This window comes from Cajanus cajan, chromosome 8 (genome assembly GCF_000230855.2).
Source record: "Cajanus cajan strain Asha chromosome 8, NIPB_CcT2T_4, whole genome shotgun sequence".
In the NCBI taxonomy this organism is placed as follows: domain Eukaryota; kingdom Viridiplantae; phylum Streptophyta; class Magnoliopsida; order Fabales; family Fabaceae; genus Cajanus; species Cajanus cajan.
Genome location: NC_138524.1, coordinates 17763363 through 17778647, shown reverse-complemented (window position 1 = coordinate 17778647; position 15285 = coordinate 17763363). Strand labels below are relative to the sequence as shown.

Sequence of the window (15285 nt, the reverse complement as noted above, 5' to 3'; positions counted from 1 at the left end):
TAAGTTAAAAATGACATAGAAGAATGTGATAAACTAACACCAATGGTTTTCATATATAAATCCTTACAATGTCTGCATATATCTAAATTTAGTATATCCAATTAATTAATTTTGTGAGATTCATCGAGCTTCTAACATTGTAATTGTCACATCATTGGATGAACTTGTATCCTTTTTACTTAAGTGTAAATTTTCTTTAACTACAACATTTCTAGGAATGAAGCCATGTTCTTTAGGCTCAACTAATTCCATGTGGCTCTCCAACATAAGAATAATGGACGCCATTGTAGGTCTATCTTCTGGGTATTGTTGCACACACAAAAGACCGATATGGAGGCAACGTAGTACTTCTGATATAACACATGACCCCTTCATCCTTGAGTCAATCAACTCTAATGCCTTACCATCTTTCCATGTTGTCCATGCCTGTATCATTATAATAAATGATAATTATTTGAATATTATTAGACATACATAAACTGTAAGCAAATTCAAGCTCTTACATGACCAACGAGGTTAATATTCTTATCTGTGTGATAAAGTCCTCTATTTCTCTTGCCACACACAATCTCTAACACTAAAATTCCAAAGCTAAAGACATCAGATTTCACAGAAAATAATCCATCAGTAGCATATTCTGGTGCCATATACCCACTGTAAGACATACATTGCATAAAACACAATTAGCATAAACAGATACATGTATATGTGTGTGTGCGCGCGCATACATGTGTATGTGTGAAAAAAATAGGAAAGGAGATGGTTAATGAGACACTCACTAGGTCCCAACTACTCTACTTGTGTTTCCTTCAATTTGATCTCCTTTGAATACTCTAGCCAATCCAAAATCTGATATTTTTGGACTCAAATTTTCATCAAGCAAAACATTACTGGCTTTGAGATCTCTATGGATAACCCTCAATCGAGAATCTTGATGAAGATACATAAGTCCCCTTGCAATTCCACAAATTATATGTAAGCGTTGAGGCCACCCTAACAATTTACTTTTTGTATCATCTGTATTATTAAAGCAAAAATGTTATTTTAGTAATTTACTTATTTTTCTATAGTTATTCATAATCAAATCTATGTTTCATTCATTTGCATACCAAAAATAAAGGAGTCTAGGCTACCACTTGCCATGTACTCATAAATTAGCATTTTTTCTTGTCCTTGAATGAAGCAACCAAGAAGTTTTACAAGATTTCGATGTTGAAGTTTTGCAATCAATTTTACTTCATTAATGAACTCTATTTCCCCTTGCCATGAGCTTCTTGATAGAGTCTTTACAGCAATTTCTTGTCCATCCATTAATACTCCCTACATATTTATAGTTAAGAAAAGACACTTTACATTAATATTTAAATTTCTTTATCTTCTTTGGTCAAAGTGTTCGAAACATTATTACCTTGTATACAGATCCAAAACCACCTTCCCCAATCTTATTCTCCATGGAGAAATTATTAGTGGCAATCATAATTGTTGCTAGATCAAACAATTGGATGTCAAGATCATCCACATTTTTTTCATTGTCATCTCGTGTCAATTCATTTCCTACATGAAGAAGGAAAGTCGTCAATAATGCTATGTAAAGTGTGGAAGGAGATTGAAATGGGTAGGAACTAAAAAATGTGAAAACTACAAAGGGAAAAATAAAATAATAATTTTATCTCCTTTTGTTAAATATTTAGCAAGTTATTACATTTAAGACCATATAGTTAGTGAAATTCAATGGCATGTTAAAAATGCTACTTGTTTTGCACTTTGTTGTTAATTGAGGATTAAATCATGATAAATTCCAATTTGCATCACCAATTTCCCTATACTACAACAATACCTCCCTAAACTTCTCTATCATTTATTCTCACAACCCTAACCCCCTCTTTGAACTTTCTTATCCATATCACCTCTTGTGTCCTAACCATCACCTAAAATACCCCGAAAACTTCAAAATGAGCAAAGTGATTCTTTGTTGAACCATCTATTATACGTAAGTAAAGTTTTATTATGAATAAAATATTGTACTTCATATCATACTTTTCATTCTCATCATTTATTATTATTGTGATGTCATTTATATAAACTAAAGTGTTATGCTTTTTTTTTTTTATATATATATTTTTTTATAATGAAGTATAACTCCGTTCTATCTAATATACTCTTAAAAAAGTAAAATATATGATACTTTCAATTAAAATTATATTCTTAAAATAAGGATAAAACCTCAATCTTTAATTAAAAAAATAGTGTTAAATTATTTATTTGAGCTAATGAATTTTAGTCAAAAGTGGTGTGTTTAATAAAGAGGATGTTTTCATTTTTTTTCTTCATTGTATCTAATAAAAGGGGTAACTTATAAGTTGACACACACAAAAAAGCCCAATGTAGTTGGACTTGATTGGCTTGATATTTCTTTTTAAAATTACATTTAAAGTTATAAAGAAAATAATAAATAAAGTGGCATACTCTATCTCAGTCTCTGACAGGCTAGCAAACCCGTTCGATCGAGTCAGCAAAAATATGGCATATATATAAATGTTGGGTCAGGCGTTTTGTGGACTCTAATACAAAAAGGAAATTAAGAACTATCTAATGACATGTCCAAATAAATCCTCTTATTTAAGACACTTCAAGGAAAATGACTTACATCTACGAATGTTTTATTTTTATAAATATAATCAAAAACAATTTCTACCTATATATAAAAAATTAGTGTAGCTAAAACTCAAGTATATATACTTGTACGTTGTAAGAAAAAATTAAAGACAGTTACTATACAACTTACATAACCAATAAATAACTTATTTGTAAATTAATAAATTTTTAACTTTTAATAACAAAATTTTATCTATCACTACAACTCTATTTTCGTGTAGGTAATAATTGTAAGGCGACAATCCTAATAATTATATTTATAGCAAATATCATTCTAATAATTTATATTTCTAATTTCCTATTTACTTGCTGCTCTACGAGTCATATACAGAAAATTGCAATTCAATAAAATTTTGGGCAAACAATTATTTACCTGCACTGCTCCTCCGGAATCTGCAAATAAAATAAGTACTTAGTATAAGAACCCCACAGATTGCAGCAATGGTGGAAGCAACTATTGTTGGCGTGTTCTTCTTGTGGCTAGATACAGGTTCTTGAGGGTTGGAATCAATAATTAATTATAATAATAAAACAAACAAATAAAGGCTAAAGTTAGAGTGATATTGAGTTTTCAAAAGTTTCAATTAAAATGATAAGATCAAAGTTGTTGGTGCTTACCTAACTCAGAAGCATCCATCCTGATATATAGATCTTGGCCACCAGTTTCAAACTGTTTCAAGTCAATGAGATCTCCAAACCACATGACACAACCATTACCTCTACCTCTAATATCTGAATTAGTAAAGGCCATGCAAGAACAATTATTCAAGCACTTGACTCTACATTCCTCTAGACCAATACTCTCATCCAACCAAGTATGTGTAGTGTCTGGAACTTTGAGGCCTTTAAATTTCACAAACCCTTCTGTGAGTTTGTGTTTGCAGTTTAATGGTTTATTGCGTACACATCCTTGACTCCACCCAGATGAGATCCATGCTTCTGGTGACTTTGGTCTGAAACCTTTCAAACATTGGCAGGCTTGGGATTGAGTACTTACGCAGTTCCCGTAGGGTCCACAGAGGCCATAAGTGTCACAAAACTCCAAAGGGAAGGATCTATATGTCCTCCAATCTCCATCATCCTCCACCCATACATAGCGATAAATATAACCTGTTTGGTTTATTACAGTTCTGGCGATGGTTATGTTACTGAAGATGCTAAAGGAGCTGTAAACTTCATCCTTATTGCTGACAAAACTAATGCCAAAAATGGTGTTGTTTTGTAGACCTGGTATTCCACTAAAGTACATGCCATTCCAAGGACCAAACCGGGATAACTTTTGTGTTCTCTCCAATGTATACATATCAGGATAGCTACAGTTATTCATAACATAATAACCATTTCCAAGTGATGGATCATCTGAACTCTTCCAAGATGTTAGTCTTCGTTCCAAACCGGTTCGGAGGTCCCATCCGATTTTCATCTCTGGCAAAACTGTATCAGATGGATAATCAAAACTTTGCCACAAGTACGCTTCTGGGTTTCTATCTGCCTCATTTCTTATCACAAGATTGCCACTGTCCAAGAGCTCTACCACTGGATTCTGTGCTTGTTTGTGAGAGTTTGTGCACCAAACAAGAGACCCGTTTTGAGTGAGAACAAGATTTCCTGTGGAGTTCACTGTTAAGATGCCTAAGGAATCATTGATAGGGTTTACCCTATTTGCAACCCAAACAACTGTCTGAACTGGGATATTCTTGTACCATATGCCTAGGTAACGTTTCTGGGAACTACCTGGATTGAAAAAACCAAGTTCGAACTTTCCACCTTTTGACACCAAGGTCTTCCCATCTCTCAGGGACTGGAGCACGTTGATAGAATCATTTGCTACGGAGATTTTGAGAGAAAGAGAAAGTATGCATGCAAATAAAATCATGAAAGGAAGAATGTCCATTGAGTAACACGAAAATGTATTGATTATATGGATTGAGCCAATTGTATTATAAACACGAAAATGGGAAGTTGAAGATAAGGTTTGAGTGCTTGATTTACGTGTGTTTTGGTTAACTATTCGTTCTAAATTGACTTTGAGTCAACCGTGTACCCCATTTTCTTCATGTTGTCAATTTGCATTAATGTTCCCAATTAATTCACATCGGTTGTCACCTCTTCCAGCAAGAATCGTTCTTAGGGAACTAGCTATCCACCATCTTTTACCTATTGTTATTTATACTAATAATCTATACTAAAAATAAGACAATCTCATTTGGTTTTTACATTAGTTTACTAGTACAAAAGAGGTAATTTAAGTCGATTATTTTAAGTTTTTTACGTCAAAAAAAATTCTGATGTAAAAACGGGAGATGTAAATTTACGTCAGTTGTGAAATCTGACGTAAACTTACGTCGGATATGCCATTTTACTTGGATAACGGATCGTTCTGCTTGATAGAACAACCTAGCAGAAAAGGCTAACAATCCAAGCAAATAGAACAACATAAAGACCGAATAGAACAAATAGCCCCAATAACAATGCGAAGCAAAAAGGTGTTAGCAATTCATACCTGAGTTGCAACAATGTGCGAACGAGTAACGAAGAGTTCACCCCACTTTGCAGAAGATAGAAAAAGCGATTTAGCAACAAAAGAGAGGGAGAGGATTTATACAGAGAAGAATCTAGAAAAGTGATGATCTAAGTGAATGTTGTACCCCATGCACTCTTATTATTCGCTTTTGCTACTTTTTTACGTCAGTTGTATGTTGTGTCCGACGTAGATTGTACATTTTACGTCAGACCCTACCAGGTTCAACGTAAAATATTTCACAAAAATTACAAAAATGTCACTGCATCTTTTTTACGTCAATTTTTGTTAAGTCCAATGAAAAAGAGATGACATAAAAGCCTTGTTTTCCACTAGTGATTTTTTCTATTTTTTTTTTATCAATAATTGCACAAATATTTCTCGAGCCTTTAGTGTGTTGTTGTTGTTTTTTTTTTTTTTTTTTTACATCAATTACGAAAAATATTATATATATATATATAAAAGATGAGAGATTCACTTATTTTAAGAGTAAGTCTTGATATACTTATTCTTTTCAATAACTTATTTTATACATCAAAATTCAATAATTTAACTATTTAATTAAAAGTTCTTAATATATAAATTAAATTTCAAAAATTTTTTTAAAAAATTTCAAAATTATTTGATATTTTGTTATTAATTTAAATTGAAGGATCATCATAAAGATTTATAAACTTGATTTATATATATTAAAATTTTTTAAATTAGTTCATTGAAATTTGATGTAAAATATAAATTTTTGAATAAAATAAGTCTTTAAAAACTTACTCTTAAAATAAATGGATATATATATATATATATATATATATATATATATATATATATATATATATATATATATATATGTGTGAATAAAAGAAAAATAATGACCCAGAGCATATGAAGGTTTGACCGAAAAAAGGTTAGGCCAAATATTATCTAAGTTGATTGTTTCGTCTGTTTACTATATTAATTTGATTAGAAAGGCACTTCAATATATTAAAGTAAATTCCTTTTAAACTTTGGAGAAATAAATATATACCAAAACCAATAATTAGATGATAAACAGAAACATGTAATTTACCCTGTATTTTATTGCTTTCCTTGTAATATATATTTTTTATATGTATGTTAATTCTTTCGGAGCCATTTCCTTACTATGTTTCTTGATCCAATCTTTCTAAGTTTTGTTTAGTACTAGAATTGATTTAATATATACTCATATTTGAAATATTAAAATAATACTTTAAAAATCATGTCTTATAAGCATAAATTAATATTAATTCAACTTAAAAATACTATTTATCTATTAAAAAAGATTCGTAAGCATTTAACGTTATAGTAATAATTTGTAGACTTCAAAATTTCAAGACATTTAGACGCTCATTTTGTCTGATAATATATACCGTTGTGTTGTAGATAATTTAAAATTAAAATATGTGAAAAGGCCGAGTATAAAAATAAAGGTTATAAAACTGATATGAATATCTAAATAAATTAGACATTCAAATATTTGTATTAATAGACAAATAGATAAATAAATTAATTCATTAATCACAATGATGAGTTTATTAATATTTAAATAAATTAAAAAATATATTTTATTTTAAAATTAAAATGACATTCTTCCAAAATATCAATTTAGCCTTATTTTGATGAAAAATATGCTTCCAGTGCTAGAAAAACCCTTTTAAGCTTATGTTTCATGTTCAATTTTCTTGAAATATTAAGAGAACACAATCATTAATAAGTTCTCTTTTAAGAGAAAATTAATGTTAATGGAAAACTCTTTTATTTATCACAGAGATGTATTAGGAAAAGGAGAATAGACATGACAACTTTATTTTTCAATTAGTTAAATGATTTAAAAAAAATACTCAAATTAAATTAGCTTTTTTTTACAAGAACATTATATTTGTTAGACTTTAGAAATAATGACACTTAAATCATAAAAATAAAAAAAATAAAAAAACTGTGCAGCGCAATAAGTAGGAATCGAACTCACTAGGATCACAATAATTCATATATACTATTAATTAAACAAATTGAGTTAAATTATTTAACCTCTTAATATTATAAATGAAACTTTAATTTTAATCATTACATGTTAAAAGATGAAATGTTTAAAATGATGACGGGTAATTATATGTTTTAGAAATGATTTAATAATTAAATTAGGTCAATTTAATTTCATTAGAAAATGAATTGAATGTTTATACATTTTTTTAATGCAAAAATGACTATTTATACACTCCTCCCGTTTGAGATATAACCTACAAAATTTCATGAATAATGACCTAAATACAATTTTTTTAATTGATTTTACTTTATTTTATGCCATAATTTTTAAAATACTTTTCATATAATTGAGTTTCTATTTTCAATTATTTTTTTTATATTTTTGGTAGAAATAAATATTTTTAATTGATTTTAATAAAATTTAATAATATTAATAATTTTTTTAATTAACTCATAAATTATATAATTTTACTTATATTTGAGTAAAAAAAATTAATACGATCAATGATATTATATAATACTAACTCTATCTTATCATAAGTGTTATCTTAAATTATTTTACACAAATAAAAAAATCTAATAAATAGATGAAATAAAATAATAATTTTATAAAATTAACTTTTATTAAAAATGATATACCAAAATAATTATTATTTTTAAATAGTATTATTAAGAATATAAGTAAAAAATAAATAAAGGATTTTATATTAAAAAGTCTACTTTTAAAACTTATTTTTTCTTCTTACATATGATAATTATTATAGGAACCGAAGTATATAGTATATTATTTTTTTTCCAGTCTTTAATACGTGACATGGTCAATGAACCGAAGTATATAGTATATTATTTTTTTTCCAGTCCTTAATACGTGACATGTGACATGGTCAATGATGTTTTATTTCTTTTGTCAAACTTTATATTATTGATATCTACCTATCACATCTTTCATAAAACACATTTAATATCAACAACTTTATACTACTAGTACTAGTCAATGGGGTCGGGAATTCATTTGGTTCCGGAATCAATACTATCCGAAACAAATCAAACAAAACATCAAATGGTTAAACCAAATCCAAACTTAAAAGTTTTTACTATCATTTAAAATATTCACAATTAAACCAAACTTATCACTTGGATTTGAATATAATGGTTCACCATTAATTCTAAAAGGTTTGCACCATATAAACCAGTCTATAATACAATATTTTAAATTTAATTTAAAGGAAATTAAAAAGAAAAAGAAGTTAACGATGACAGACGTCTACATTTAAATGTCATTAGTAAAGAAAATAAACCAGTTTATCATTGCAACTCTACATTATCCCCATTTTTCATACCACCGCAACAAAATAGATTTTTAGTGGTAATAAAAATTTTTACAAAATCTTTTAGCGGCATTTTTACAATAGCCATTATATGCAGTGTCGCTAAAATATTTAGCGATAATTATTCTGAATGCTGGTAAAAATCCTTTTAATGGTCAGAAAAAGTGTATAACTTTTTGTGATATTTTTTACTTTCTACTCGATGTGAGACTTGTAAGATGAGGATTGTCTTTAATTACTTATATATTTTTTAATTGTCTTATCTCCTAATTAATTATTTTATCAATATTCGATGTGAGATTTGAATTTTTTCCAATACATCCCTCAATTTTAGGGACTATTGAGTTTGGTAATGGTGAGTAATCTGATATCAACTTAGAATAGTAAGTTATAGGTCTAACTTAACCCTACAAAATAAAATTGTAAGGTGAGAGTTATCATCCATTTATATACTCTTTAATATTATTATCTTATTTCTAATCGATGTGGGATTTAAGCTTTTTCAAATAAATAATTATCGCTAATAGTAAATTTTGGTATGATATAAATACATTTTTAGTGGCCATTATATATTAGTCATTAATATTTTTATTAAATAAAATAAAGGTAATTAATTTATTGCCACTAAATAATTGTCGGTAATAATCAATTTTATTGTAGTGTACAGAAAATACTGACCCCAATTTGTTTGACTAGTTCTCGCAATGTTTCATCACACTATCTTAAGACGTCATAGAATATCAATTTATGTGGAGTCGGCTGTATGAAGACTTTGGAAGTTTAATTTGATTATACTTCTATTTTAGTATGGAGAATGTCTAAGCTTTGTTCTAACCACTTAATATATAAGACTTTATATTATTGCGTAATGTATTGGCCTAGTCGAGTTGTGAACTCGTCCCTTACCAAGTTGTCAAACTCGGTCAAAGGTTTACAAACCTGACCAAGATTCTGTCAAAGGTTTACCAACCTGACCAAGCAGTAAACTCATTATTGTCGAGCTACTAAGCTCGACCACGAAACATAGACATCAGAACATCACGTTGCAATCACGAGGTAAAACCCTAAAATTGCCAATATGCTAGTAGACAGTAAAAATCCTAAAATCATCAAGGTACGTCTACTATATATACGAGACATACACTATCAAGTACTAACTTAAACATCGAAGTCTCTTTTGCAGGTACCACCCCTATCTTGGAGCGGACAACCTGCGAATCAGTGGAGGCTCACCAATATCATCAGAGAGATCGTCATCGATCCAATCTCAGGTGAGAACACATAAAATAAGGTTACCTAATATATTATTTTGATGTCAGAAAATATAGACCAAATCTTATGTGACTTTTATTTGGTTAATAACTAAAGCAAATCAATTCCTTGATTTTTGATTTAGTCAATCAAGGACACCTTGGTCGTTCACCTTCGTTAGTTTTCACCCTTAAAACTACTTCTCCAACCACCTAGAGACATGAGAACACTTGACACTTGCTCATTGTGTTCAAATCAAATACTCCTCTCATTCAGGCATTTCTTCAAACACAAAGCAGGCAAAAAATGAGAAGGATCATGCATGTGCAATATTGAAGGATCAAACACCCAAGTTCAAGCGTTCCATTCCAAAAATGAAATACATCACAAATGATGCCATCATCATGCTTTAAAGAACTCAAAGAGTAACACAATCATGCTTAGGGTTCAAACGAGTTGAAAAGAACAAGTAAATGTTTCATGCAATGTAAAAGGAGGTAAGAAAGATGGAGACCTTACCTTATAATCCAAGTAACAAGAGAGGGTTTTGATGTTTTGGAGTAAGATGAGTGAAGAAAAATGTGACCTTTATAGAGATCACTTAAGGAAGATGAGATGTGGGAGATGGAAGGTTTGCTAGACACAAGAGAAGAAGGGCAAGAATGTGGGAGATGGAAGGTTTACAAGAGTGGGAGTCAGTTTTTAAACTGATGAAACTGTTCCCATGGCCCTTATTTATAAGTCATAGTGTTTGGGCGCCATAGACATGAGCCATTACTGCAGCGATGTGCCAATTAAACTTGAAATTTGGCTCTAGGGAGTGAGCGCTTTAGCTGTGAAAGTGGCGCTGCAGCTGTGAAATTATTTGTGCCTACAGTGAGTTGGTGCCATGGCTGTGGCGCCAGAAACTTGATGAGATTTTTGATAACACTCTACTTGGCAAGCGGACCAAGTTTCGTTGTAGAAATACAGTATCGTCCTTAAGAATTTGGGAGATTAGTAATTCTTACTCTAATGATTACTAAAGAGATGTTGATATAATTTGGAATGAAATAATGTGAGGTAAAATTTAAGCGAAAGTGTAAAAGTTATAAGAACAATTATATGAAACAAGGATTGGACCTAGGAGCACTTGCTAACTCTTAAATTTCTTAAAATAAATATGATATCAATTTCATTACCTCCACATTCATTTAGTAATCCAACAAGATTCCTCAAAGTTGAATCCTAAAGTGATTAATCTAAAACATGATTCCTCTATGTTTTAAGTTTAACACTTTGCATTAAGACCAATGACTTGAACAAGGGTGATTAACCAAATCAAGTCTATTCCTAGAACAAGAGATGGTTAGGTGCAAGATACAGTTCAGGTTTTCAAAAACGTTTTCCAACAAGATTCAAAAACCAAAAATTCATACAACGGTTGATTAAGCCGATATAAGCATTAAAAGTAGAATCAAGCACAAGTAATGAGAATGAAATGCATATATAGATTTAAGAGATAGAAGAGTTAGTAGTTACACCAGGACCAATCCTCAAAAGGTTTAGCCACACATGGCCATTACAAGATCAGATAAGCAAAAGAAGATATTACAAAGTGAAAGATGAAGACAAGGGATTGGTTCGTTCCCAAATGATCCAGCTTTCCAATCTTCGTTCTTGCTCTGTTTTTCCCTTACCTGTAGTCTAAATCTTGTTTTTCCTCCTTGATTTCGTGATGCCCCCTTCGTGTGCTCCATGGCTCTAGCTGTGAGCCCACAACTTTAGTTTCAAGTCTCTAGACCCTTAAATTTTGCATTCCAGATTTCCACGCTATGGTTGCAAAACCACAACTATGGCTGTAACTTTCTGTTCTCCTCTGATTTTCACAACTATAGCTCCAAAACCACAACTATGACTGTGAAACTCTGTCTTCCTAAATTTTTCTGCAGAAAGGAGGAAAATCATCATTAATTTTCTACTACTCTTCTATCTTTTAGTATAAACTTGATTTTTCCTATTTAGGGGTAAATTATCATAAACATATTTACAATTTATCCAAAAAGAGTGCCAAAAGTTGAGTGCAATTCATGAATAAAAGGCACTCAACAACTATTAAGTAATCAAAATTGATAAGATATAAATCACATACTAATCAAATTAACTATCCAGTATTTTGTAGACTTTCTCTTAGAAGTAAGCCAAGGATTTTGGTCTCCATGTTGTGTAGGCTGGGGATTTTGGTCTTCAGATGTTGTAGATTGGTCATTTTGGACTTCAATGTTAATTGATGGGGTTGCATGAGTTATATGCTCACTCTATAGTGATACATGGGATACACCGTGACTCATGGCTGAAGTATTAGCTTGAATTTGAATGGGTGTAGAGCGAGTCCTGGGAGTATACCTCATTATCTTAGGCATACTTATAGAAATATGTTAATAATATTTCATGAAAAATTTAATATATAAAATATTTGAAAATAAAAAAAAATAAAAATAAAAGCATTTTGTAGAAAATAATAAGAAAAGAAATTAAGACATAAAATTGTAGTTATACTTGTCATAAAATCATACTATCATTATCAACATCAATGTTGTTATTAGTGGTTGAAGTTGGATCAGGATCATCATCTGTAGTATCTCTTGCCAATTCTGTATACATGGTATCATCGGGAAAGACTTATTCCAAATTTCATAATGGATAGGCCTCTTCAGAAACCATCATCTCTTCATTTTCTTCACCCATGTCATATATAAGTCCCTTGGTTTAACATGGATAGTTATGCTCCAACCCTTTTCTTTCTCATCATCACATGAAAAATCATTTGAGCTTCAAAAACTTTAATGTATGGCTCATCATTTTCTTTAAGTTTGGTATGTATGAATTTTGTAAAGTTAATTGAGGTAAAACCTAATTTATCTTTCTTTATGCCTATATGATTTGTGGTATTAGCCCATTCACATCTAAACATATCTAAGCTCTATGATGTCTATCAATTTCCCATAATAAGGCACCCCTCCAAACTCGATCCATTTGAGAATCACTACTACTTGAATAACTTTTAGTGCCAAATGTACCAAAAATCCCATTATTATGAGTTTTCAATCCTCTATCTCATTTCAATGTTCTAAATTTATATCCATTGACATTGTAGGCAGAGAACCTTTTAGTGTGGCTTTCAGGACCTTGAGCAAGACAGAGAAGAATAACTTTATCTAACTCATTAAGATTGTTCACATCTTTAACAATTGAAAAAAATGTTGTAGTGTTAGTGACATGTATACTACTAAAATAAATGCAATATACATATGCCATTGAGTGAAGTTTTACTTACGTGATTAGAAAACCAACCCACAAACTCTTTATAAACCTTCTTGTCTACGTCATTAGTATTCCCTGTATGCTTTCTTAGTTGCCTTTGCATAAATTCTCTAAATTCCCTATGTAGATTTAAGTTAATAGATGTACGAAAAGATAATTCAAGTAAACCATTTTAAGTACTCACTGGAGATAGCGATCCACTATGAAACAGTTGGTTTGGACACGTCTTTGAGCTTGTAACTTTTCCATGGTTGTAAGAGTGAAATAAGAAGAACTACCAATTTCTTTTCCAACTTGTGGAAACAATTCATCTACTCATGTTTTACAAGGTATGTCATTAGGTTCATCATCAACATGATGAGGTCAATTCCATCTTGTTTCAATGTTATCTAAATATCTTGAACAAAATGTTACGATCTTTTCTATTAGGTAACCTTCTGCTATAGAGCCTTTTGGTTGTGCCTTATTAATTGCGTACATAAGATTTTAATGATCCTAGGTACTTATTAAATTATAACAAACAATTTTATTAATAATAATCTTGGATACTATATTGCTAAAAAAATATTGGGCATACAAATTTTACCTCTATATAAGATACATCCATCGATAATATACCGGTCCTCCAAGCTTAGCTTCATTAATGAGGTGAACGATTAAGTGACCCATGACTGTGAAAAAGGAAGGAGGAAATAACATTTCCATGTGGCATAGAGTGAGCACAACATCATGTTGCATTTTGTCTAAAGTTGTCGCACTCAATGCTTTACTACATAATTGCCTAAAGAATGAACATAACTTAATCAAAATTGTTGACACCTTATTAGGCAATCCTACCCGCATGGCCAATGGTAAAAACTGCTCCATCAAGATGTGACAATCAAGAATTTTTAACATCCCATTCAATCGAATATTTTTCACATCAATGCACTTGGATATGTTGCTTGAATGACCATCTGCCACAAATATATTCCTCAAAGTGGAGAAACTATTGTGGGTATGTTGATATAAACTATACATGAAATCTTTATTTAGTATATACTCACTTTGTTTGGGAATGTTCTCGGTTGGAAAGCAAATTTCAAATATGTTGAAGCTTTGTCTACAATACATGCATTACACATTGCTCTTGTAGAAGAAGTTAAGTACACTTTATGGTTAAAAGGGATGATTGGTGAATTGGGTGTATTACAAAAGCATGTGATAGTTCATTGGGATAGCCAAAATACTTAACACCTTGCTAATCATCAAGCTTATAATGAGAGGACGAAACATATTAATATAGGGTCTTACTTTGTCAGAGATTTGGTTGAATAGGAGGAAATTCATTTTTTAGAAAATTGCATTTAAAGACAATCCTACTAATATGTTAACGAATTATCTTTCTATATCCAAGTTCAAGCATTGCTTGGACATGATCAATTTCATTTGATGCTTTATTTTGAAGTGTGATAGTAATGATATGTTGAAATAGTTCTTTTCTTTAGATTTAAAGTCAAGGTGTGGTGGAGAATTGTTGTTTCTAACTCAAAATTAATTAGGCATATCATCTATATGGTTTTTTTGTCTGTATAGTTTAATAGGTTTAGTATGTCTTTATTAGTCTAATAAGTTTAGATTGTATGGTCTTTCTCCATTAGTCTGATAAGTTTAATTTGTCATGTCTTATAAGACTTTAGTCTTAGTATCATTAATTCCTATATATGTGTTTTGAAATTCTTTCAAATATGCAAGAGGTGAGGTGCATAATTATGAGCAAGAAAGATGAGAATATAAGTGAAAAAGATTTGAATAAGATATGTAGAGAGAAAAGGGAGCTTGTTAGAGAAATCAAGGACTTTCTAAAAATAGTAAAATATTATTTTATTGTAAAGACTTGATTTAGTTTTTTAAATAGTAGAATCTGCCATCTCTCATAAATATAGATCAAATTGTCTGAATCACATAAATCTGTTTTGTTCTATTCTCTTAATACTTTTTATTTAGCTGTTTTTTTTTTATTTTTTCTTTTTTCTTTTTGCATTTACATTTTACATCCGTATTGAGTATTATCGTTTTCTGTGTTTTTTGGTTTGTTTTTACATAGTGTATGTACTTTGTATCTTTCTTTGTCAGTTTAAAATCAATAGAAAATAAGAGAAGGGAGAAATACCACCTATAATTTACGATCACAATTGTGGTTTATGATGATAATTTTAGTGACCTGTGAGAATTATGCTTTGAAACATA

At 30.2% G+C, this 15285-nt stretch overlaps 1 protein-coding gene across 3 annotated transcripts; it reads right to left on the bottom strand.

Moving 5' to 3' along the window:
- LOC109816814 (G-type lectin S-receptor-like serine/threonine-protein kinase SD1-1) lies at positions 1 to 4629 on the bottom strand. Of its 3 annotated transcripts, XM_020381944.3 has the most exons (7): positions 3274 to 4629; positions 3029 to 3148; positions 1409 to 1554; positions 1110 to 1320; positions 780 to 1017; positions 504 to 654; positions 1 to 426 (listed from the first exon to the last, which is right to left on the bottom strand). In XM_020381944.3, the coding sequence occupies exons 1-7, from the start codon at positions 4547 to 4549 to the stop codon at positions 121 to 123; spliced, it is 2448 nt and encodes an 815-aa protein (XP_020237533.2). In that variant the 5' UTR covers positions 4550 to 4629; the 3' UTR covers positions 1 to 120. The 3 variants fall into 3 exon arrangements, with proteins under 3 accessions (XP_020237533.2, XP_082918710.1, XP_082918709.1); XM_083062584.1 differs by lacking the exons at positions 1110 to 1320; positions 3029 to 3148; positions 3274 to 4629 and having other exon boundaries at positions 780 to 953; positions 1409 to 1542; XM_083062583.1 differs by lacking the exons at positions 1110 to 1320; positions 3029 to 3148; positions 3274 to 4629 and having other exon boundaries at positions 1409 to 1535.
- Positions 4630 to 15285: the final 10656 nt, after the last annotated feature.